The 23,351-nt window shown below is 42.7% G+C and overlaps 2 protein-coding genes across 2 annotated transcripts in view; both read right to left on the bottom strand.

Annotated features, from left to right (window-relative positions):
• LOC106639594 (uncharacterized) overlaps positions 1-23,351 on the bottom strand; it is a 169,456-nt gene that overhangs the window by 109,659 nt on the left and 36,446 nt on the right. The gene's annotated exons all lie outside the window — the stretch shown is intronic.
• The window catches only part of LOC149373494 (uncharacterized), a 28,249-nt gene continuing 17,341 nt past the window's right edge, over positions 12,444-23,351 (bottom strand). Inside the window, exons 2-4 of the mRNA XM_089596216.1 lie at positions 15,134-15,396; positions 12,583-13,102; positions 12,444-12,461 (exon numbers count right to left, since the gene is read on the bottom strand). Of these exons, the coding sequence (XP_089452342.1) occupies positions 12,444-12,461; positions 12,583-13,102; positions 15,134-15,366 (771 nt within the window). The 5' untranslated portion in view covers positions 15,367-15,396. The remainder of the gene's footprint in view (positions 12,462-12,582; positions 13,103-15,133; positions 15,397-23,351) is intronic.

Genomic DNA, 23,351 nt, shown 5'->3' with positions numbered 1-23,351 from the left:
ATTATTATAATAAATAACAAAAAAAAAAAAAAAAAATTTTTCTTTTTTTACTAATTAATAACTGTACAATAAGTGATAAGACAGCTTATAAAGCAATAAAGCAACTCATTTCAAAGAATAATTGTCCTGTTACTTGTTATCTAGTTATAAGCGCGTCCTATTTATATGTTACTTATTTATTACTTTATCACCTAGATAAGCGAGCAAAGCTAGTTTTTTAAATTTTTCTAGCAAAGCAAACAAAAAATAATTTATAGTTTGACTGCGTTCAAACCACACCACATGAAAGCGAGTGAAAAAAAAAACAAAAACAAAAATAGCGATATACAGCGAGAGTTTGTACTACCATTCTGTATCTACACATGAATATGTATGTAAATTTAAAACGGATGTTTTAAATGTTTTCTCATCCTGTAATTTAATAACTAATGTTCAATAAAAATCATTTTTCAAAAAAAAAAAAGGATACCTGGCTCTCACCCAGGAGGCTCGGGTTCGATTCCCGGTACCGGAATTTTTGTTTTTTTTTTAATTTTTAATAAATAAAAATTTTTAAATATGGTATTAATGTTGAAGTATAAATGCGTATTACGCAATAGTCAAAGAGAAGATGACTGTGAGCTATGAATATTCACAGCTCTACCAAGATTTTGGAATATTTCTTACAACTTATGTACGACAATGTCTCTCAAATGCATGTTTCATAAATGGACATTTGTAAAACTGATAGAGAGATTGTGACAAACAATTTTTACAGACCAATAAAAGAGGTTGGTTATTATTTTTTTTTAATAAAGGGGTTTTTAGCTAATTCAATGTAATATATAGAAAGTTACTTATAGTTCTGTGTATGACTAAAGGAATTGCCGATATAAATTACAATTTTCAGCATTTTTAGTGAATTTAAATGTCAAAGAGAACTTTTTTAATAAACAAATCATAAAAAAAATTACAAGAGACTTTTTTTCAAAGCTAACTCTGTTTTTAAGAAACAAAACTTGTTTCGATTGTAAGTTTATAGTTTTTGCAATTTACTCAAATAATTGATTGTAATAACAAAAGTTATGATAATTATTACATGAACCTTGGACAATTTTTTTCGGAAATTTTTCTTTTTTTTCAACAGTATGAACGTTCTAGCCACATCGAATGTTAAAAATCGTATATATACTTAGCAATTATTACTTTACAGTTTAAAATACTTTAAATAATGGAGAGTTTATTAATGAACTACTCAAAAACATATGTTGACTATGGATTGTACGATCAATACAAGCTACAGCTCAGTTTAGTACTGCAAAGAAGACATTTCAAGTGGGATGATGTTTCCTTATCAAATGTATAGCTCAATGCATCAATTCAATGCATTAGTCTCATGAAACTAAGAAAATGTAAGTAAAATTTCTATTTTGTTGAACAAAGTACTTCCAGTATCACGGCGTCTGAAAAACCATTACGCAAGAGCTGCGTAATCTCTATATACTATCACGAAAAAAGCTAAGCACACCGAGAGACGTGTATTTATACACGCCCGTAACAAGTGTTTTTTCTCCTCTCGGGCTCTCTCCTCCTACTTGTTCGCTTCTCCCCCTTCATCTTTTTTTGGACTCTGCCTGTCCATTTACAAAGACTGCGAGCCAGACCGTTGTCGGACAATACCTCCACGGATTAGCTCCGGCTCAAGTTCGGTAGCGAGCACAGTTTCTCTTTTATTTCTTCCTTTTCTCGCAAAATATTTTTCCAGATCTCCCTCTGTTTCAACGTCCCCCATCTTCTTCTCTACCGTGCTACTTTTCGTTCTCTTTTCACTCGCTATACCTTTCTCTCTTTCAACAATTACATACATCCTCTACCCGCAAGCACTGACAGCATGTACACGCTTTGAGAATAAAAATAAAATTCTTTAGAACAATCAAAAGTTTTTCCCACTGAAATTTAAACACTGCTCGTATTTACGTATCAATTCATCTCTCTGAGCACATCTCTCATCACCGTGGACTATATAGAAGTTCAGGTCAAATGTATACTCGAGGGGGGGGGGGGGTGCAGAAGAGAATAACATTTACCGAACGCTCATCAATTTGGTCGTGTTTGTTCAGCCCCGGGGAAACACGTGCTGCATCGACATCGCCGACCAGCAGATCTCGTCCACTGTGCATATGATGCACACGATACCTATAGAGCAGCGTTGCTCCGAGCATGTGCACTCATGGCGCACGTACAATTTACTTTTCACCCGAGGTTTCGCGTTTTCCGACACGTATGACCTCTCATTCTCTTCAAAACTCTAGACTGCATTGCCAACCTTGGAGAGCAGGTGTGGGGCGAGAGAATGACGGTGGGGAGACATTTGTAGAGGTTAATCGAGTCACACATACGTATACATTGGGCACACAAGCATACAATGGATAGAGAGAGAATGAGGGGAAGCTGGGTAATTGATCGTCACCGGAGCACTTCATCGAACCACTTGGCGCTATTGTGTCTCACCAGCGAGGCATTGCACTTTTTTTCCCCGGAAGCACTGCTTGCGTCAACTTTTCGATCAATTCTTCTTGTCTTGTTGTGCGTCAAGACTTCTCGTAAGTGAAATTTTTTTTTTTTTTTTCGTCGTGCTTGAAAACACAAAAAATCATTACCACCCCCTCATTTAATTAACGTGTCAATGGATGATATAGGGAATTTTCGGGCGTACTTTCCAACGACGAAACGTTGAGCCAGCGAGAGGAGCGTTGACCCCGGGAGACGCGTTTATTTGCAGAGTCTAAAAAAGGAGAGGAAACGGAGCTCTGCTAGGCGATACAGCACCATAACGCTGTGTGTAAGTGCAGTTTGGACACTTTTGCCGGACTGTATCTCTCCTAAAAGCCTTCGATTTTCCGAAACTGTCTCTCGGCGGAAAGGAGAAAAAGGGGCGGGAGAGTAAATCACAGAGTGAGAAATAAAAGGGGCTTTTGGGAGTGACGGCACCGAGTCGAAAGGTCTCTTCGTATCTTTGAAAAAGTTTAATCATCGCGAATCTTAGTACGCGAACAATGGATGCTTCGACGCTGTTTGAGGGTTACTCGAAGCAAGTTTGCGTAAATTATTGGTACCAGCTTGCCTATGGGGATTCCGTCCTAATCTTGGTTACATGCAATGAGATTAGATCCAAGGAGTTTGTGGGTACGGAGGAGAAACTGCAAGGATTACACGTAAGTACTCCATCGGCATCGTCACCCCCGGTCGCTTGAGATCCCGTGAGTATTCCTCGCGGTAACAACCCAATTTGGCGCTCAATCCTTTATCGATTAGCGCACGAGGAACGTCATCTGAAGTTGCCTGTAAAAATATTTCTGGATTTTAATTTAAAAAGTAGCCGTCCACACTGGCTCACGACCACGTCTCTTCCGAGCTGAGAAACTTCAATTTTCCAAAGTTGATTGCATCCGGGTTCCTTCGGTTTCAATTTTTCCTCGTCGACCAAACTCAAAGGGAAAAAATATAAAAGGATCGAATAATACGATTTAGATATCGAAGGAGCCTTTTATACCTTAAACTGCGGCGCGAAACTTCTCGAGGCTTAACGACCCCCCTCGGTTTGTCGAAGTACGATTCTGGAAACTTAACGAACATCCTATTCGTCACTGCTTTCAGGTATATGAGAAAATCCACAAAAGATGTCCCGTTTTTGTCACCCACTTCAACAAAAACAAATTGTTTTTGAGAGACACACCCTTGAAACCGAGCTTATTTTACTCGTAATGTCATTTGCGGGTGTCACCCGCACTGAAACCCGAAAGAAGATATTGTTTGTGAATTTCCTCATATCTGCAGCATACGAAGGAAATGTCACTTTTGTGCGCCTAATTTACTAGCGATTTTTCAACGATATGATTGGGGTACTTATTGACCGGCTTGCCATATACAAACGCGTCACGGGTCACCACGTCCATGTACGGAATAAATCATTAGACCCCGACGAACCGCACCGAGTGAAAAATGGTCGATCCAACGGTGCTCGTAATAACGCACTTTTGCATTTTTCATCGCGCCCATGTGTATAATCAGCGCGGATTGCTCTCGCAATACTCCCTGTTTTATTTACCTTGTTTAGCTCCCAGTATTTTGCACCCCCCTGGCGTTCATTACACCCTCGCAATGGAGAAAAGCTGGGAGAAAAATCCCTTCATGAGCTCGTGTGTTTTCATCGCTGGAAAGAACGTCATTAAAAGCTAATGCATCAGGTGTACGTATGTATATGCATTAGCACGATGTAGCAGATACCTGTCGTGAATATTGGAGGGTAGGATCCATCGCGTGGATGACGATCAGTGGATGAAGGACGGATGGAGGGGTAAGACAAGAACAACAGCAGCAGCAGCAGGTAAGCAATACAAGTAAGTTTTAAGAAAGGGAGGGAGCATCCATTACGTGTAGCGAGGCTTGCGGTCGGAACGCGAACGCGATACGTTATTCCGACGAAGGGATGCAAGGCGCACGCGTGGGATAGCTATCGGCTTACCGAGCCGGTCTCTAATTTAATCGGGCGCTAATTGCGCGCGTTGCATACACTTCGGTTGGCTGCTCTACCGTGCGCGTAAATCCCGCATAATGCGCGAAACAGGGCCGTTCGGCGCGACTTAATGACCTTTCTCTGCACTCTCTTGGATGCCGGTGATTGTGACTTTCTCTGTATATGTGCGCACTTCAAAGTTGAATGTATCATTGCATACAAGTATCAACTGGACTGATAAGTATCGTTCATAAGTACTTATATAGTCTGCGTTTGTCACGCGATTCTATACCTGTAACAATGGTAATCCATATAATAATAACAACCGTCACGATGATCAGTACTCTTGTCTTTGGAAAGTACAAGTGCGACAGAGCCAGTCTCTCCTCCTCTGTCTCCTCGTAATTGCATCCCCCGCCGAGCGAGAGAACTCGATCGATTTCATCTCCCGCGAGGAGTAGTCGAGTTTCAAGGTACTTTCAACGCAGGTGTGTATGTATACATATCTATACCCACGTAATGCTGCCAATGCCCGTCATTGTGCCATTATGGGCGGAATCGCTGATTCGTCGGGAAGTAAGATTGCTGGTTTTATTCAAGACTCCATAGATGTATGTATATATGCATAAATGTGTATGTACGCGTAGAGATGCTCGACAATGCGACCGGTTGGGTTATTGCTCCAGAAGTTTCGACGCTCGATAACTCGTGATTAGAACGGAGGCGCTGGATATTGGTTTCGTGTGCCATTTGTTGAAGTTGCGGGGAAAAAAGAGACTCCTACGCGCCGACTGATGGCAGCAGACACGGTGAGACTGAGTACGTTTGCAAACACGCGAAGCCGGCAAACTGAATTAGTATATTCAAAGGGCCCGATGCTCTGCACTGCGAGATTGAAATGAACGTTTGCCGATCAGCGCGATATTGCACATGTCGTTAATGGTTTTTATTTGCCGTCGGCTCGAAATGAAGTTTTTCGTTGACAGAGGATGAAAAAAAAAAAAAAAGCTTTCGTTCTACGTTTTGGGTTACCAGCAGGAACGAGGACAATATTAGCTTTATGAAAGCCATAAATCAGCCGTAAAATCGGTGGTGCACATCGGCTCTTTATTAAAGTGCTCAAAACAAATCCGATCGATGTTGCATTTTTTTTTTTTTTTTTTTTCTCATTTTGTAGACCATTTTTCATCGTCAATCACTTTTAAAAGTATTTACTTACCCGTGAGTTTAATAGTTAAAAGTAGCACAATAAAGTATTATTTCACTTTACGCTTTGGTCTTCGACGCTTTTGGTGTATTTTATTTATAAAAAGTAGGTGCTTAAAAATAAAGCTGGCAAATAATTAATTTCTGAGTTTTTAGATGGCGCCGGAAAAGCTCTAATTGCGTTTAATTTCACTCTGGATGGGGCCAATTTGGTTGCTATATTAAAGCCTGTAATTTAAATAGCCAAGAGATATTTTTATACTTGCTTTCGTATTAAAGGAACGGTAGTCCGATTAAGTTAAACATATTTTTGTCTTCTCACCACAAATCACTACTTTTGTTGATTTCCCTCGAGCCATTGGATTTAAAATCTAATTAAATTGTGCAATCTTCCGTATTTGTTTTTATTTAATATGTAATAAAAGAAAAGCTTCTCTTACCCACACTAAGTAACCAATGAGAGCGGCAAAAATGGCAATCATCACGCCATACGTGGTCGGCAAGATTTCACTGGCACTGAGTTCTTGGGTCATACTTAACGGATACGACGTATATGACGATACTCCTCAACATTTCTCACTTGCCGGTATACGTCGTTTCACGCCAAGCTTCGGAGTACTTGCTCATTCACAGGGAGTAGTCATCCAAGTGCTCATGTTACGCATGTTTTTGCAAATCATAGAAACACTAATACCAATAATACCCAACATCAATATCAGCTAAACGCTTTAAACTTGTTTTTTCAACAAATACACCACCACGCAATTAAAAAAAGCTGACTCTACACAACGCGAGCTTCGCTGTTTACCTCGTGCGGTTGTGTAGCTGCACTGGCCGGCAACAGTACAGTAGCATCAGAGAGATACCGATTCGCGGGCGTCCTTCTATTTTTGAAGCAAGGCTGGCCGTAAGGTTTAAGCTTCAAGTTTCGCGGCTGACTCGTTAGTGCCTTTTTGAACCTTTTGTGAACGCTTGTTGTGCAAAAAAGCACGCATCTGATGTTTATCGTTTTTCTAAACGTAATTTAATGGGCTCGTTGATTTGAGACACTCTTTTTTTTTCATAGCAATTTAGCACGCAATGTGAGTATACTTGATAATTATATTTTTTCATTACTGTGTATACACAATGTAATCAACGATATTTATTAGGTTTTAAATTTCATCTGAAACTCGCATCATCCTAAAATTGTAATGTACCATAAAACTATCAATGGAAGCAAATTTTAAATTGAATTCAGTACTAAAAGAATATATTTGTTCTAAATACTTGAGTAGAACTTTTATTATTCAAGTTGCTATATTAAAAGCACCACGTGCCACGAAGATTCGTGAATATGCACTCATATACACGATCAAAGCAGTAAAAAATATTCAACAAAGTTGAGAAAAAAAAGCGAGTTTTCGAAGAAAATTAGTATTAAATATCGAAGCATCGGAAATACTTATACAACATCACATTAAATATAATACGTGATGAAGATCGGAAGGGGTTGGGCGAGTGTATGGACATAATGTATATAACGTTCTCAGGGCCAAATTGACTTGACCGCATATCCCTTTATAGTTTAATTGAGCGACCGTTCCCGCCTACCTATACCCAAACCCACTGAGGCACTGAGCATATTGCACCGACTCGTAGACCTTCGTTTTCTCCGAATGCTAAATTTATAATCAGATTGTGACTACCCGCTCAAGTGCTTGTGCATTAAGCCCCAACTGTATACCTACGCCCTCCCCCTAGTCTTTTGATATCTCCAGTGCATGGGGATGCATTAGGAAGACGCGTGTCAAATTGGGCGTGAAAAATCGAATCGAACGAGCACGTCTTCGCTTCTACCAAGAAAATATGCGGGTTTTGGAGGTAAATTTATTTTGTGGTTTTTTCACTCTCTTTCTGAGGATCAATTTGACGTAATGAAAACGTGATCGTCTACGCAAAAGGTTTTTGTTTGTGTACTGCGGTATATTCGTTATATTATGTTTTCATTATAACGTACAGTAAACTGTTTTGATGTTATTTTGTTACTTTTTCATTCGAAAAAGGCACGAAAATGTTTGACGAGTATCGTGTTATGTAAAATACATTGCTCGTTAAATATAATTGCCCGTCGACTGTATGATTGAAAAAAGGGATCGCAAGGCCGGAAGCAAAAGCCAGAAATATATATTTGATGAGGATTAAATTGAAAAATGTTTTTCCCTGCAACGAATCACCGTACCTTTTCGACTGAGTACTGTGTGTTGGGTACAAAGCGTAAAGTCCCGAAAAAACAATGTATATATTTTTTAACAAAAAATTACGAAATACATGTGCGTAAAACAATGTGTGGGTGAAAAGAAAAACTAACGAGAACCGTACAGAGGCCGGGTTTTACAAAAGCCCCCCGTTAATTGGAATTTCAAAGTCAGAATGGATGGAAAGAGGGGGAAAACAAAGGAGTCGCGTGTGCATGTATAAAAAGCACGCGGTAACCCAAAAAGAGATCAAAGGGTGAAGGGCGACCATCAACGATGTATTTTTTTTCGTTTTACAACGATCGAGCAGTATTTGAAGAATCAAACGCTATACCACGACACTCCCACGAGAAAAAAGCCACTTGTAAATACTGGCATCGCTCACGACCCGGAGCGCGTAATTTGGGTTAAAAGGGAGCTCGAAACGTCGCGTAGGCGTACGAGTGGGCCTCCAATTTCACGATTTTCTAATGTCATGAGAGTACGGTGTGGGGGGAGGGGCAAGACTTAAAGCTGTATTGCACAACCAAGGCCTTGACTGCGTTGGCCCGATTACCGCTGGTAAACACCAGAGGAGGAAGTGTAGGTACACAAATCTCGAGCTCTGCCGTAAACTTTTTCGCGTCTACCTGAGCTCTCGGGATCAGCGGCTGGTTAAATATTTTCTGGCTACGACAAGTACAGCGCGGCAATGATAGTTTTGAAAATAACTGCTGCTTTTCGCGATGTGCCAACACACACGCTATCGGTCAATTGATTAATTATGAACGTGGGAAGGAGAAAAAGAGGAGGGAAGTAATTTCGGTGATCAACGTTAACGCGATGGCAAAGGTTGGAAACGAAATCAAGCTCGCTGATGGATTTCCAGTTTTGACTCTCCGGTACGTCGAATTTAATTAAAATTATCGATCGGCAGGTTGACTGTTTCATTTATATTTCTGTCACTTCTCGCCCTCGTGAGAGCTATACGTTAATTGAAACACAGGAGTTTCATTTTATCCGACCGAGAGCCAAGACGAGTGTCCCCGCGAATGGGGAAATCTATTTTTAAAATCGGAACTCATTACGCTCTTGTTTTTCCAGTTGAAGGACCAAAAGACTCATCAAAAGTGACCAATTATATCATGTAAAGTCGAGGCTCCACATTGGTAAATGAAGACACTGCAACAGGGGAGGGGGGATTCAATTAATACAAAAGTTGTACCAAGATTTTCGGATTGGTATCGAATGTGAATAATATTCAATTTCGTGAGCGGGTGTTGGCAGTGATCGATTTATTGTAAAGTTATTCAATCTCACCTATTGGTATGATTCAATTGACGACGGTAGCGAAATCACTTGTTCTTACCCAAATAAAAAAAAAATGCCTTTCAATTTCTATTCAGGAAATAACGATAGCGTCTTCAGGAATCTCGACTCCACTGTCAACTTCACTCCTCTCGTATAAGTATACGCGACTGAAAAATGAACTGAAAAATGAACGGCAAGCTACCAGAGATCTTGGCGGCGCTGTGCAGGTATCGACAGCCAGACTGTAGATTTTACATGTAAAAAGCAAAAGGAGAAGAAGACGATGTGAATGGAAGGTTGATGGCTTTTTATCTGCAACATCGAGAGAGGGTTCACGCTCTGTACACGCCCCTGCACAGACTGAATGGAATAAAACGCATCATCCGTGAAAGAGGCCTAGGGCCTTGAGCCATTATTCGTTTGCTCGTCGCGTAACAGGTGCCTTTCGAGAGTCAATTTTTCCACAAGTGCAGCGCTCCGTTTCTCACGCGTCGTAAACAATGTAGCGTCCCCGGTGCTTGTGATCCAGATACTCGATCGTCAACGGAGTAATAAATCTCGAGTTTTTCATAATACCCTGCGACCATTGCAATCATGGCCTGTATGATCTAACAAGAACGGCTCGGTAGTGCCTATAAAAGGGACAAAAGAGGGAAAGGGAGCTCTGAAAATTTACGAGCACCCATAAACAGGCCGACGACCTCCACCTACTGTGTCCTTTAAAAGAGAGAGAAAGAAAATTAAGTGCCAGCCCCCACCAGTTGAGGTGCGAGATCGCCGAGTCGATGTTTCAAAGTCGTAGGTGACTCGCGATAGACTCGGAAAATAGAGGGCAAGGCTACAGAGAAGCCTGTCCGTGTCCTTTAACGGGAGTTGATCAGTAAGATTTATGGCACGCACTGCAGCGGCAGGTGATAAAGGTCTCCCACTCGTCAGTGGGGTGAGATAGTATACGAGGGTACGTAGGATGTATGTATGACTCCTGATGGTGAAAAGTTGCAGGGAGAAAAAGCTTCGCGGCAAGTTTCCTCTGTGGATCGGCCGAGGGTATGGTGAGCTTACGCCGAGCTTTCAAAGCGTGTAGCGGGAATCGGTAATTTTACCGACTGCTGATAAAGTAGATCTCACAACCAAGGTACCTGCTTTACCTACTGTAGGTACACAGAATGTGGCAAAATTTGAATAGAGTATAACTGCTGTAGGAAACTCGTGCTTGTAATTTTTTCAATCTCCATCCTTTACATAAAATCATGATTAAGTATTGAATACGTGCTTTCTGTTAAATTTTTTGTATTTTTAGAATACATTAGTATCTAATCCAGAGCAAAATATAACAATCGAGAGAGAAAGAGCGATGAACTGTTTAAAAAAAAATAATAGACAGCTTATTGAACTTTATTCGAGGTGCAAGGCACGGGTCAACGCTCGCACGACAATGTAGCTGTGGAACCTTAATGAGCACGCACCCATCAGGATATCTACTATATAATATGTAGAAGCGAGAAATCAAATCAGACAGAGAGAGAGAGAGAGAGAGATAGGGAGAGATGGGGCGAGGGAGATACAAAGTTCCCGGGCTAATTATCATTTCCCAAGTGCACAGGAGCAGTAGCGCATCAGCCGACCTGTCAAGAGCACCGCTCACTCCCACACGAGAGCTGCTGCTGTACCGGTAGAACAACAAAGATAAGAGAGAACGGAAGGGGTGCGAAGTATGTTCATATGGACAAAAAAAAAAAAAGAAAATAAAAGAAAACAAAGGAGAGGGATGTACAGGAGAGAGAGAAGGAGCGAGGAAGCGGAGAAAAGAGCAGCAGCCTTCCGGCCTCGGAACAGAGCCGTGTAGGTATGAGGCAGGTATACAATATATATATCACCCATGAAAAAGCGCTACTCGTTTTTCCGGCATGCTCGCAAACTCCTGATAAAAACTCAGTGAGCGTATATACGCGAAGGACTCTATACCATAAACAAAAGTGCATCTTACGGATGCCCATAACGAAGGGAGAGACCTGTCATCGTTTCTCGTGACGCAGTCATGCCGGTGTTTGGGAAACACGGAAGAACGAGAAAAGGGAAACAGGTTGCTTGGGCTTGCCGAGCACGAGCGCGTGACGTACACTGTCACTCACTCACTCTACGATTTTTGTACAAGCTAAGGGTATATTATACGCATGTGTGAGCGAGAAATCGAACTTCACTGTTCTGCAAACTTACGTGCAAGAGATGTATTTAATAAATGGCTTTTTTTTTTCTTTATGCATACGGGAAAAGTTTCGGAGGGAGGTAAGGGCGGCAAGTTTTCGGGGCCAATTGGATTAATTTCGCGTCTCGCTGGCCATGGAGATCGAAGGAGCTGATGAAGATATATAACAGCTGCCGTGGGTCGCTCTGGTCACGTGTGTATATATACACGAGCGGGTGGCTATATTGAGCCTTCGAGACTACATTATTTATGGTTCTGTTTGGCTTTTCGTTATTAAAATTATGCACGTTTGTATACGTGCACAGGCGTTCATGTGCGCTTCCCCCAAGTTTCAATTAAGGGGAAAAGTTTGCGAGTTTCAGTGAATCGATACTCATCTTTATCACGGGCAAACGTTAAAAAAAAAGTGTTTTGGAAAATGAAATAATTTCATGGTAACCCAATATTATTAGATTAATATTTAATGCGATTCCTCGCCGTATAATGTGCATGCATTACAGTAGTGCAAGTTAATGACATTGAAATCGAGTGTTTCATCCAAATGAAGTCACGCGATAAGGATAAGTATCACCTGTTGCTGTTGAAAAATGTTTATTGGTGCATTAAAAAAATTACGTGGTGCGTGTTATTATATTTACCCTTGACTTGCTCGAAGCACATTTGAATTTACATACGCGCGAGAAACACTGCACTCAAGGCAGCTCGTTACTCTTTTATTGACTAACAATCCCAGAGTTTTTCTCACCACTCTTTTTCATAAAAGGCACAATGTCCCATCAATGTAAATTATTCACATGTATCGTGTATCTATGTAAAAAACTATATCAACACGGGAAAGTAAGTACATGGTTGAGTGAAAGCTCAGTTACAAGGTACTATTGCCAACATACTTTTTTATAGTACAAGCTAATTATATTAGAGCAACTTAACACGTGCCTACACTGTAATTATATATACTCGTATATTTATTGTTTTGTGATGCCCATACGCATAAGGAGGAGGATTAAAATCACTCCGGTGTATCAAGCTGCAGAAATAAAAACACACATCATGAAAGTTGAAGAAAAAGTCCAACTCGAGAAGATACAGTTTGCCGAGACTCACCGTAAGTTTTTAGCTCACAATAACCAAATCAAAGACACACTTACCGCGGAGTTGGTGCCGGTGACTCTCGGCACCTTGACGACGCCGTTGTTGGGGCTCCCGATCATCACACTGCCATCGGCATCGACGTCATCCCCACTCTCGCTCAACCCGAGCCCGGAAAAGGTCGTGGACAAACATCCACGCGAACACTCGACGTCGCCGCAGCTGCAGTGCGTACCCCCGGCGCTGGTGCCACCACCCCGACCGCCGCTACCACCGCCGAAGCCACCACGTTCCCTCAACACGTTGTTCGTGCTTGTGTTGGTGGTGTAGCCCTGGTCGGAGCTCGCGTTCGAGTTGGGCCGCGACTCGTCCGAGCTGTCGAACGGCTTGAGGTTGCGCGGCCGGTGGACCACCCCGATCGGCTCCCAGATCTCACTCGTCGTCGACGAGTAGCAGTTGTTCTCCTTCGTCTCGCGGCTCCGCTCGTCCACGACTTTCCCGTCTCGGGCCACCGTCACCTCCTCCTTCGTTATTATCGAGGATTTCACGTTCAGCGACGTCTCCAGGCGCACGGGGACCCTTTTCGTCCGACAGTCGAGGAGAGAACAAACGCGAATCAAATGGGGAAATTGAAAAATCAGCGGGACACCTTCCAGCTTCTTGTTTCGCGCTTCATCTGCGTCGACGTATCGATGGAGTATGTGCACACGTGTGGGAATTCACGGTGAACGATCTGTACAGCTCGCTCGCGAGAGAGATGGGAAAAGGCTCGAGTGTAATGGTACGCGCGCGCCAGTGATTTACGAACCCGGCCAGATGCTCTTCCCCGGCTCTTTTTTTTTCCCTCCCTAGCACGCTTTTGGTATGGTATTTCGGTCGTTTTATGTTTTTTGCCGCCGTGCGAAATGACGACCGTGACGTTCGCGACATCTCGTCGTCGATGATTCGCGGAATCGCGAGCGCGGCCTATTTTTCATTGAAAGTAGGGACAAAAACAAATGCGAAAGCCCTAGAAAAGAGAGAGTTTTATCACTGTCAAAGTGACGAGGCGACAAAATTTGTATACGATACGTGTATCACACTCGCGCAAACTTATGCGAAACGTCGGCGTGACGATAAACGCGAAGAAGTTATTGTTGACGTTCGCGGGTGTGCGCGTGACCCATTTTTTTTTCTCCCCCACGGTTTTCTTCTCTTCGCGTATCGTAAATTCACGTATGCTCAATTTCACGCGCTTCGGTTTTGAGTCCGTTGCCCCCGGCTTTTTACCGACTACTCTGCTGATTTCAGAGGCATAACTATTTTTTTTTTTTTTTTTTTTAGGCCAACAAAATTATTGAAAAGTTGTTACTCGCTGTGGTTAAGTGAAACCTCCGCGTAAAAATAGGTCGTTCGAGAAAATGAGGTAGAATTTTCTGTTGTCGAGGAAGAGGTCGATGCGACTGTTTAATTACATACGCGAAGGATGCTTTGTTACCATTTGCGAGACGGCAAAAATAAACTCAAGATGATTGGGTTAAAAGTTAACATTGTGCCGGATGCAGTTGTGGTCTTTCGAAATGCCGTTTCGAGCATAACAATTAACGATGCGGTTGACGAAGCGACAAAAACTTATAAATCAAACAATCGTTGCAATACCAATTAATTTCCGTTAGTACATACATTTTTTTTTTTTTTTTTACTTTATTTACGAAGACAATGGTAATAATTTTTTTTCTTTTTTTTCAACAAACCTCCCATTGATCACCGTAAATTTGCATAGTTATTTGAACGTATCGACAACGAAATCGTAAACATTTTGCAATAAGGAGCGCAAACACCGGAGCACTGGAAGAAAAAAGCTTCAATCTGCATTTCGGCGTATATGTGTATACACTTAAGCGAACGAACGATGTTCCGCCCGTGCAAAAATATACGAAGCGAAACGGACCGAGCGAAAGTGAGGAGGAAGGGAAAAAACGATCGCGAGCGAATCGAAGAAGCCGCGCGATCGGAATGCAATTTACGTTGTACAGAGCTCGCTCGCGTGAGGCTTCGGGCGACGCGGCAACAAAAATAATTTGGCGCACGCTTGTTTCGTGGTTTTACTTTGTATTTTACTGCTTCATCGGCAAAAATTTAATAGCGCGAAGCCTCTACGTGACAAAGTGATTCATTTGGGGTGCTCGGAACCGAGATATCGAGGAAGCCCTTGTTATACTCCTGCAAGTCATACAAGACGTGTAGTAATTTTCTTATAAAAAAAAACAAAAAAAAAAAAAAAAAACGTAAAAGTAGCTGTACCGAATAAAAAACTTTTGTCGCAACATCAAAGCCTCGAATTTCGTTCTCAATAGGGCAAAGAAACACGTACGCGACGACTTACAAAAGCCGCAGCCAGATATCGGCCGCTCAAAGAATAAAAGAGCCGAGCCAAGCGATTTCCTTTATCTCTCGCGCTAGTGCTGTACTCCAAACTTGTATAAATCACAAAAACACTCGCACATCGGGTACACATGTGTCACTCGATCGATCAGTCGACGCGACAGTCGAGCGACGACGGTCGGACAGACAGCCGTCAGCCAAGCTAGAGTCCGTGGCCTTATGTACATTTTATATTATACAACTTACCTTTGAATACCGGCACGTATGAGGATGCGATTGAGGAGGTCGCAGGGCGGCACTTGGCCCGTTATCATGGCCTCGCGCATAGCCGCGCCGTCGGGCTCGTCTAGGGTTATCGGCACCCCATTTATCAGCAGCACCTCTTCCTCTTTGACGCACGACTTTTTCTCGCAGTCGATGATCTTGACGTCCGGACCGAGGATCGATTCCACCGTCGATTGGATCTCCGAGTCGTCCATTTTCCTGGCCCCCGTTTCTTTCCTTTTCCTCTGTTTTCAAACGCGCCACGACAAATCGATGCTGTTACACATATTTACACGCGTTTGTCATCGTCACGGAGAAGCACAAGTAAAAGTTATCGTTGCGCTTGCAATGATCAAAGTAAATTTCGAAGTGATCGAAAGTCATGCGTATAAATAATGAAACAATATGGCACGTTTACTCCAACACAAATTTTACGCGGCAATAACTTATTTTACGCTTCTCTCGCTAGTAAAGCGATAAAAATCCTCGTTGGACGAATAGCGTGAGCATACCAGTTCTTTTTGTCACCTTCCACTGGTACTTTTCATACCCAAGTCAGCGTACTGTATAGTAAAAAGTGTGATAAATGTTCGTGGAAACAAGTACCTTGTTCAGCTTTGTTTGTTTTTTATGGAAATAAAATAAAAAGGATTTCCTTGGAATAAGCATAAACAGTGATCAATAAATATATTATTCTTTTTTGAGTCAGTGGCTTATTGCCATGGCATTGGGGTTTTTTAGTTAGTCACGTAATTAGTTTGGACTGATCACCTGATTTACCGATTGCTGTTTACGTTTAAAAAACTCGAAATAACCTTACGATGATTATAATGATATATAATGATACATTCAATTGGTTTGTGCTCTCGTAGCTGTAGGTGGATGTGGATATTGTCATACGTCGGTGTCTTAAAGCAATAGCCATCCTACTGTACGTTTATGAAGAATAATAAATTTAAAAAAATGGCATTACTTTTATCAGTACTACGGTCAATCGTAACGAACAAGCGCAGAGTTCATCATTATGATTTCTAGCATTTGGAATTATCGATCGGAATGTTTCCTTGGTTTGTCCGTAGCGCAGTGACCCTTTGCTACTTCACGATAAATTATATGGTCAAATACCCGTGAGCATCGTTAATAGCTTGTCTCTTTTCGCTGAATAATGCGCGTAAACGAAGAAATTTGTAAACACCCACGTATTTACAAAGGTGCTGATTCACACCTCTATCGCTGTGGGAGTGTCGTATTTTTCATGAATTTTGTGAGGATTCCGCAAAACATCGTAAAAATCAAACAGTACGACGGATACGGAAAAATTGTCATTTTTCTAGATGACCCGAGATGACCTGCCGTAAAGTAAATCTCAATGCTAAATGTATACTTTTGCGCACTCGTAAACCCGTAGATTACCCTTAGCGTCACTCTTTCAATCAAACATTTTTACAAACCTCCACAATGCGAGAAAAGAATAAAAATTTCAAAACCACGCCTAATCATCCCCGGTGTGCAAGACTTTGGGGTGGTCTAATAGATCCTCGGGTAAAGGAAGAAGACGCGATTTTAAATTTCTTGCAAAGTAGCCTCGTAAAAAAGCCAATCGACACGTAACACATACACTCACGCATGTATAACGCACGCTCGATCCTTCTCTTTTTCTCGCAGCCTTGTTTTCACGCGTTCGCGCGAAAGTGGCGACCGTAAAAACGGCCTTCGCCACCGAGGGAAAGGACATAACGCAAACCCACTCTTGCAAAAATTCCACTTCTGTCCAGCACATGTATATACGTTTCTTTTTCTTTTTTTATTCGTTACTTCGCAGTTATAGGTAAGTTGGTATAGTAACCGATGCCCTACTTCTAGCTCGCTCCTACGTTTTTATTCCTTTCGAGAATCATTGTGGCATCGACACCGGAAATTTTCATGTACATTTATGAGATGGGTTTCGTAGATGGAAGTTCTGTTGACGTTTGCTCGAACGTAAAGTTACTCGGCTCGATAAGAGTTGTTTGCTTTGATGACCTAATAGTTAATCCGACAGTTGTTTTAATGAAAAATCAGTTGCTACGATAATTATGAAATTAAAGTACCTCTTTCAATTTTTATGACATCAGAGTCCTTTTTCTGTATCCAACTTTACTACATGTAGAGAAATATATCAACGATTGTTTCAAGAAAACATCTAATCCTTCCCTCCTCTGTACGTATACTGTACCGCAAAAAAAGAGAACATCCCCGTAAACTCCAAGACACTAAAAGTGAACAACTTGTAAAACAAAAACAAAAAATAAAAATCAACTCTCGCCTTCGTACGCGTACAAGAGCAGGAAAAAAGGAGCGAATATTTCAAGCACCCTCGTCAACACACACATGCACCCACACAAGATTTTTTTTCCTCCCTCGCTTCTTTTTGCCCTGCTCCCTCCTCCTCTAAATTCATTAACATCCGAAGCGCATCCCCTTCGTAGAGGGCAACACTCCATCCTCCAGCATCACGGGATTCTTCCCTACTGGCTTCCCATTCAAAGTGGCTTATTAATTCTAAAATTTTTCGAGCACGTACACGTGCGGCTGTAGCGTGCAACTGCTGTACGCTCGTTAGATGCGGAAGATACGCTAAGGAGGGATACGAGAGATGCTGGAAAAGTTCGCAGAGGAAACTGAAGGGTTGGATACTTTTTTTTTCCGCTAGGAAGTTTGGCTGGAAGAAAAATTGTTGGAAACGCGGTCGTTGAGAAAACAATAATGCCTTGCGCTCTGATGGCTCGCAGGTGGATTTTTATATCTATGCGAACAAACGGATCTCGTTACGAAATTTGGCCCTACGGAGAGTAAGAGTTTCAGAAAGTTGGATATTTCAATTTGCTGGTGCGATTTTTATCGAAATCCTTGTGAAATGTCGATTTTTTATTTCTGTACCCGTAACATGAAACGTTGAAGCGAATAAAAAAAATATCAAGTCGTTACGTAGGTAGATATCAGTTTTCAACTGACATTCGACGATTCGGGCGTAATAAGCTTGTTTAAGAAAATAAACAATAACAAGAAATTTGCTCTGTAAGTTGGAAATCTGTAACTCGAGTTATCAACGCGTGAAAGTCAATTTTAAGTACGTTAGGAAAGAAGGCATACTTTTCTAATGGTCTCTGTAACGCAGGTATTTTTAAACTTGCGAATTCAAATTTGTCTCTTTTATATGAGACTCGAAAATAGAGGAAAAAAATTGGTACCATCAATCAAATTAGAGCAATGACGTCTACTTTTCGAGTCAGGTAGAGGGCCCAATTTACCCGGGCAATTCACGAAAAGTAGGCCAATTTCCGGCTCGTCGTGAAACGCCATTTTTGCCCAATCGTCTGTACATTTTAGACGACCCGAAAAAAGCTTTCGAAAAAAAAAAAAAATCTGCTCCTTTCGCACTGGGTCATTTGAAAAAGTTTTTAGGTTCAAAATTACCCAGTTTTCACGTTAAATGGCAAACTTTTCTTTTACATCGCGAAGAATCATTACATTTAAAGTTACAGCTTCACTCGAAGACGAGACCTTGAAAAAAAAAGTGGAAATCAGGGAAAAAACAAAGATCGCGTCAGACCACTTAAAAATTATTTTTTCCTCCATCCCATCAACCAAGGAGGTGATTCAACCAATTAAATAATTGGATTGATTTCAAATGATTTTACAAAGCAATTTCAGCCCAACTAATTCTTATAAACGATAAGGACATTTTATTTATATTCCAACTATTTGTATCTTTTGCGACATATATCTAACTTAGCAGCCAAATATCACTACAGTACCATCATACCGAGCATGAAACAGCAATCCCTGAGTTGGCAAATCGCAAAAGAGGAATAACAATAAAACCGGAGCGTCACGTCCCAAGGCGCTGATTGACCCCAAGGAGCACAGGAGAGCCTCTAAAGAGCAGAGAGAGAGAAAAAGAGGGGAGGATCTGCACGCCGAAGGTACAGCAGGAGAATCGTTCACGGAGAGTGTATAGGACGTATACCAGCACTGTCGCGCGCCAAAGTGGAATTCTCCGCGCCCTCGCTTTTGCACCGACCCCATGTAGCTCTCCCTCTTCCCCGCCACTTCCCCCCATCGCCCCAGCCCCTTGATTCCAGAGTCTGTTTTTGCCGAGTTGCCGCTGCACCGCGTGGGGTCTTTGCTCTTCGAGCGTGTCCTTTCGTGGTTTATTTATCCAATGTGATTTTTAACGTTGCCCCGAGGGCGATTCGTCGACGGTTTCATTGGTTTCTTTGCCACATACTTTTGTTGATTAAATTCCACTAACGACAAAACCTCGGGATGTAATTTTACAAAATTAATACTCGTCGGATAATTCACTCTGGCGTAATGGATTCTACAGACTCGGCTTTGCGACAACATTAAAACGACTTATATGCGTTAATCAATTTAATTAAATTCACCGTTTCCCCCGTAAAAACGGTTTCCATGAAATATGTACCTAAGCGTCGCTACAGGCACATATGCCAGCGACCGTCTGTACACCAGTACGCGACGAAACTTAGACCCAACAACCGTGAAAAGAGAAAAAGGAAAAAGTAAGAAAGAAATAGCCAAATCGCACGGCATAGGGCTCACGCCGGCAGGCTTCACGGCAAAATGATTCATGCGATCAATTTCCACCCATCTTTCTCCCTTGCAATGGTACCACCACCACAACTACAGCGCCACGCAATTCATCGATCCTATACGTATTTCTCTCCCCTCGGTTCATTTTCATCCCCCCTACCCTCTCCCTTCAACCGACGGTATATACACACACACACACACACACACAGAGCCAACTCAGCAGTATCGATCCTACAGCTATACATTATACGTATATACAGCCGTATAAAAGCACGGCAGCAACAACCCCCCCTTGTTTCGTATATACCCACACCCCAGTGTCATTCCCCATATTCCTTGCTTCATCCCTTCTGCTCCTCCTTCTCCTCCATCCTAGCTTCTTACATCTGCTCTCCTTAGGGAGTCCACGCTCCTTCTCCCGTCCTTTCGAACTTGCTTCCTCGCCGAGCGTGTAATATGCACAATACAGGATTTCTCGTAAACACATGTACAACGCGACACGCGTGCTCGGCCTCCTCGCTGTAAATGTACTGTATATGAATATGTATACACACTCGTTATAGACATAAACGTGAATATATAGGTACCTATATCGCTTTTGCATCACATGGCTCTTACCCATATATATATACGGGCACTACATATATATGTATACAATATGTACAAGTACAAAAACAGACGGATCCATCGCGAGGAGGAAGTCGTACGCGCTCACGCGCTGCCAAACGGTTAATACTCGCATGCGCTGCTCCTCTTTGGAATTACAGGCACGAGAGGGAGAAGGAACGCGGTATATCTCGCGCGAAACGTCTGTTTTGTCCTCCTTCCTCCTGATGCTCCTCTTCTGCTTCTTATTATTTCTGCTACTGCTGTTACACGCTCCCTGCCCCGCCTTTCTTCGCTGTTTTTTTTTTTTTTTTTTTTTCTTTGCTCGCGCGCACGGCTTGTGATTAGCGACTTTATTACGCGTAACGAATAGCTGTTCTCCCTTCACGTAACTCTAGCGAGGTAGCGTGTGGTATGTACAGAGGCGCTTCGCTATGCCGCTACGGCGACGCTGATTATTGTGCTCCTACAATTTGTTACATCCGAGAGGGAGAGAGGCTAGCTTTTTCCCCCTTTTTTTTTTGTGCACGTGTGTTTGGGGGCTAATGGGCGGATTTTTGTTGCAAAGTGCAATAATTATCGAGAGAAAAAAGTATGGTGGAACTGTTGTTGTTCTATATAATACGAGAGCCAAATGATGCCTGCAAGTCATGATGAAAGGTGGGCTTTGCTGTTACTTATTTTGGCGGATATGGGTACCGCATACGAAGAATCTCTGCAGATGCGAATCGGAAAAATTAAAAAACCTAATGGTAAGTATATTAATAACCTCATCGAGCGATGTACTCCACACACCCTCGAATGCCCTCGCGTATTTCTGCAGTCGTAAAAATCGAAAGTGGCATCAAATTCACTGACACATGAAGCAGCGCAAAGAGAGAGATAGCAGAGGAAAGGGGGAAAAAAGGAGGAGCACGAATGCTTTTAAAACACACATACACACACACCAGAGTGGAAGGTTGTCAGTCCGAGCGCGGTGAGCCGCGAATCCGCGGATCGTTTGATGCACTCGCGCCCACGAAGGAAATTATTCCTTTGCATGTAAGCTTTTCACGCGCCCGAAATCCATCTCCTACACCTCACTTTTATCCTTTGCAATCGCCGTTATTTACGAGCTAGGACTATAGTCAACTTGCATCGCACTCGGGGAGGAAAAAAATCATTTTTCATTTTACACCTATATGCATCAAACGAAAAAAACCGGTGCAATACATCCTGGAGATTAGCGTGGAGGACAGTTCAATCAGGTATAAATTAATTCAATTTCAAAAAGCACAGAGCTACGCACCACCGGGGTATACGGCTGTCAATCAAGCGAGCGCTGAATATCCATTAAAATGCAGCATCACGAAAGCACTGCCCTGCCGGCACATGCACACACACATACGTTTCTCCCTTCCCTCGTGAAAAATCCCAACGTAGGGCTGCAAACATCAATCCGTGCCGAAAGAAAAAAAAAAAAAAAAAAAAAAAAAATGGTTTCACAAAAGAAAAGCAGCACGTACATCTATCTCGCCGGACGCCCCCCCGTGATATACACGCGCAGACGAGCGCTCTTATTGCGATTCTCGCGCTCTCCGATCGCGCGCAGCTCTCCCTCGAGCCCCAAGCCTTAATCCCGCTCGTCTCGAGAGCTCGCAGACGCTAAAAGCCGCTCGGTATGGTATCACGTTATGTGTTTGTCAAGCGAGTGCAGAGTGCGTTCCCCCACAGAAACCAATACACGGGGGTGAGGGGGGGGGGGAGGGTTCCATCGACAATCCCGATCGATATCTCGTTAATTACACGCGCGGAGCGAAAGACAGGATATAACAGAGTGAGGCTGCGCTCGTCGGTGAGTCGGGACACGTAGCGCGCGGGTGGGAATTGACAAGGCACAAAAATCCACCCCCTCGGTGAGCCCCCGACGCGCGTGAAATGACTTCTCATCTCGCTCGTCGCGCAAATAAAAATCCAGAGGGACAGCGTACGTATAGGTACCGGTGCAGGTATTGACCGCGTCTCTTCGGCACACGTATAATGAAAGAGGGAGGCGACGTATACATATGCGCTAAATGGAGGGCCCACACGGGGACAAATGGGGAGATAAACGCGGGCGCCTGCAATGCCATATTCTGCAGGGAGAAAGAGTGCACGTATGTCTGCTCGTGTGTATATGTGTGTACCGGGGCTGTTGGACAAACAGAGCTGGCATAGGAGTAAGCCCTAAAGGCCACTATATGATTCTAGTGGCGGAGGGTAGGAAAAAGAAGAAGAAGGAGACAAAGAACGGTATACTAGAGGTGGGCCGGGACGAGAGAGAGAGAGAGGCGTAGATGGACGGACAGATAGATGTCGACGAGGCAGAAGAGCACTGGCTGCTGTTGCTGATGAGACACGAGACGGAATGATGCCTCCCATACATGTGGGTGTGTGTGTGTTGAAGGGGGGAAGAAACTGAGAAACCAGAGAGTTTCTTTCATCGGTGTAATTATGGGTTTTAGTATGCATTGGATGGATGCTCTCTCTCTCTTTCTCGGTCTAGCAACTACTAATTATCGTGGTGTACCAAAGAAAACGCCATCTTTATTTTTTTGTTGCATTTTCTTGTTCACTTGTTTTCATTGAATCATTTTTCTCCTAAGTTTGCGCTTTTAAAGAACTACAAATGGTAAATTGCTGCTGCACGGCCGATCGCGATGACTTCCATGCTCTTCAACGTTTTGAAGCCCCTTTTTTTTTCAATAGAGATGTCATCGCCCTCTTTTTTTCCCCCGAAGCTCAATTTCGCACGACAGCCTCATTACCACCTGCACCGTAAAGTACTGCAAATCGTTTGAACCCTCCCTCGTTTCCCTCTTCCCACGAAGCCAACGGCTTGATGGCTCTACGCAAAAATCCAAAGAATCCAGTGCGCTCTCGAAAATAACTGTATCCTCAAACTCGAGCAATTACTCCGCTGCAAAACGATTACCAGGGCGCATTGCCGCCACGTTAAATAACATTCCACGGCGCACAC

The sequence above is a fragment of the Copidosoma floridanum genome, unplaced genomic scaffold, assembly GCF_036245765.1.
Source record: "Copidosoma floridanum isolate Cflo_tuat_1 unplaced genomic scaffold, Cflo_Japanese_pri ptg000030l, whole genome shotgun sequence".
NCBI classification, from domain to species: domain Eukaryota; kingdom Metazoa; phylum Arthropoda; class Insecta; order Hymenoptera; family Encyrtidae; genus Copidosoma; species Copidosoma floridanum.
Note: the sequence above shows the minus strand (reverse complement) of the source record. Positions and strands in the feature narration are given on the sequence as shown.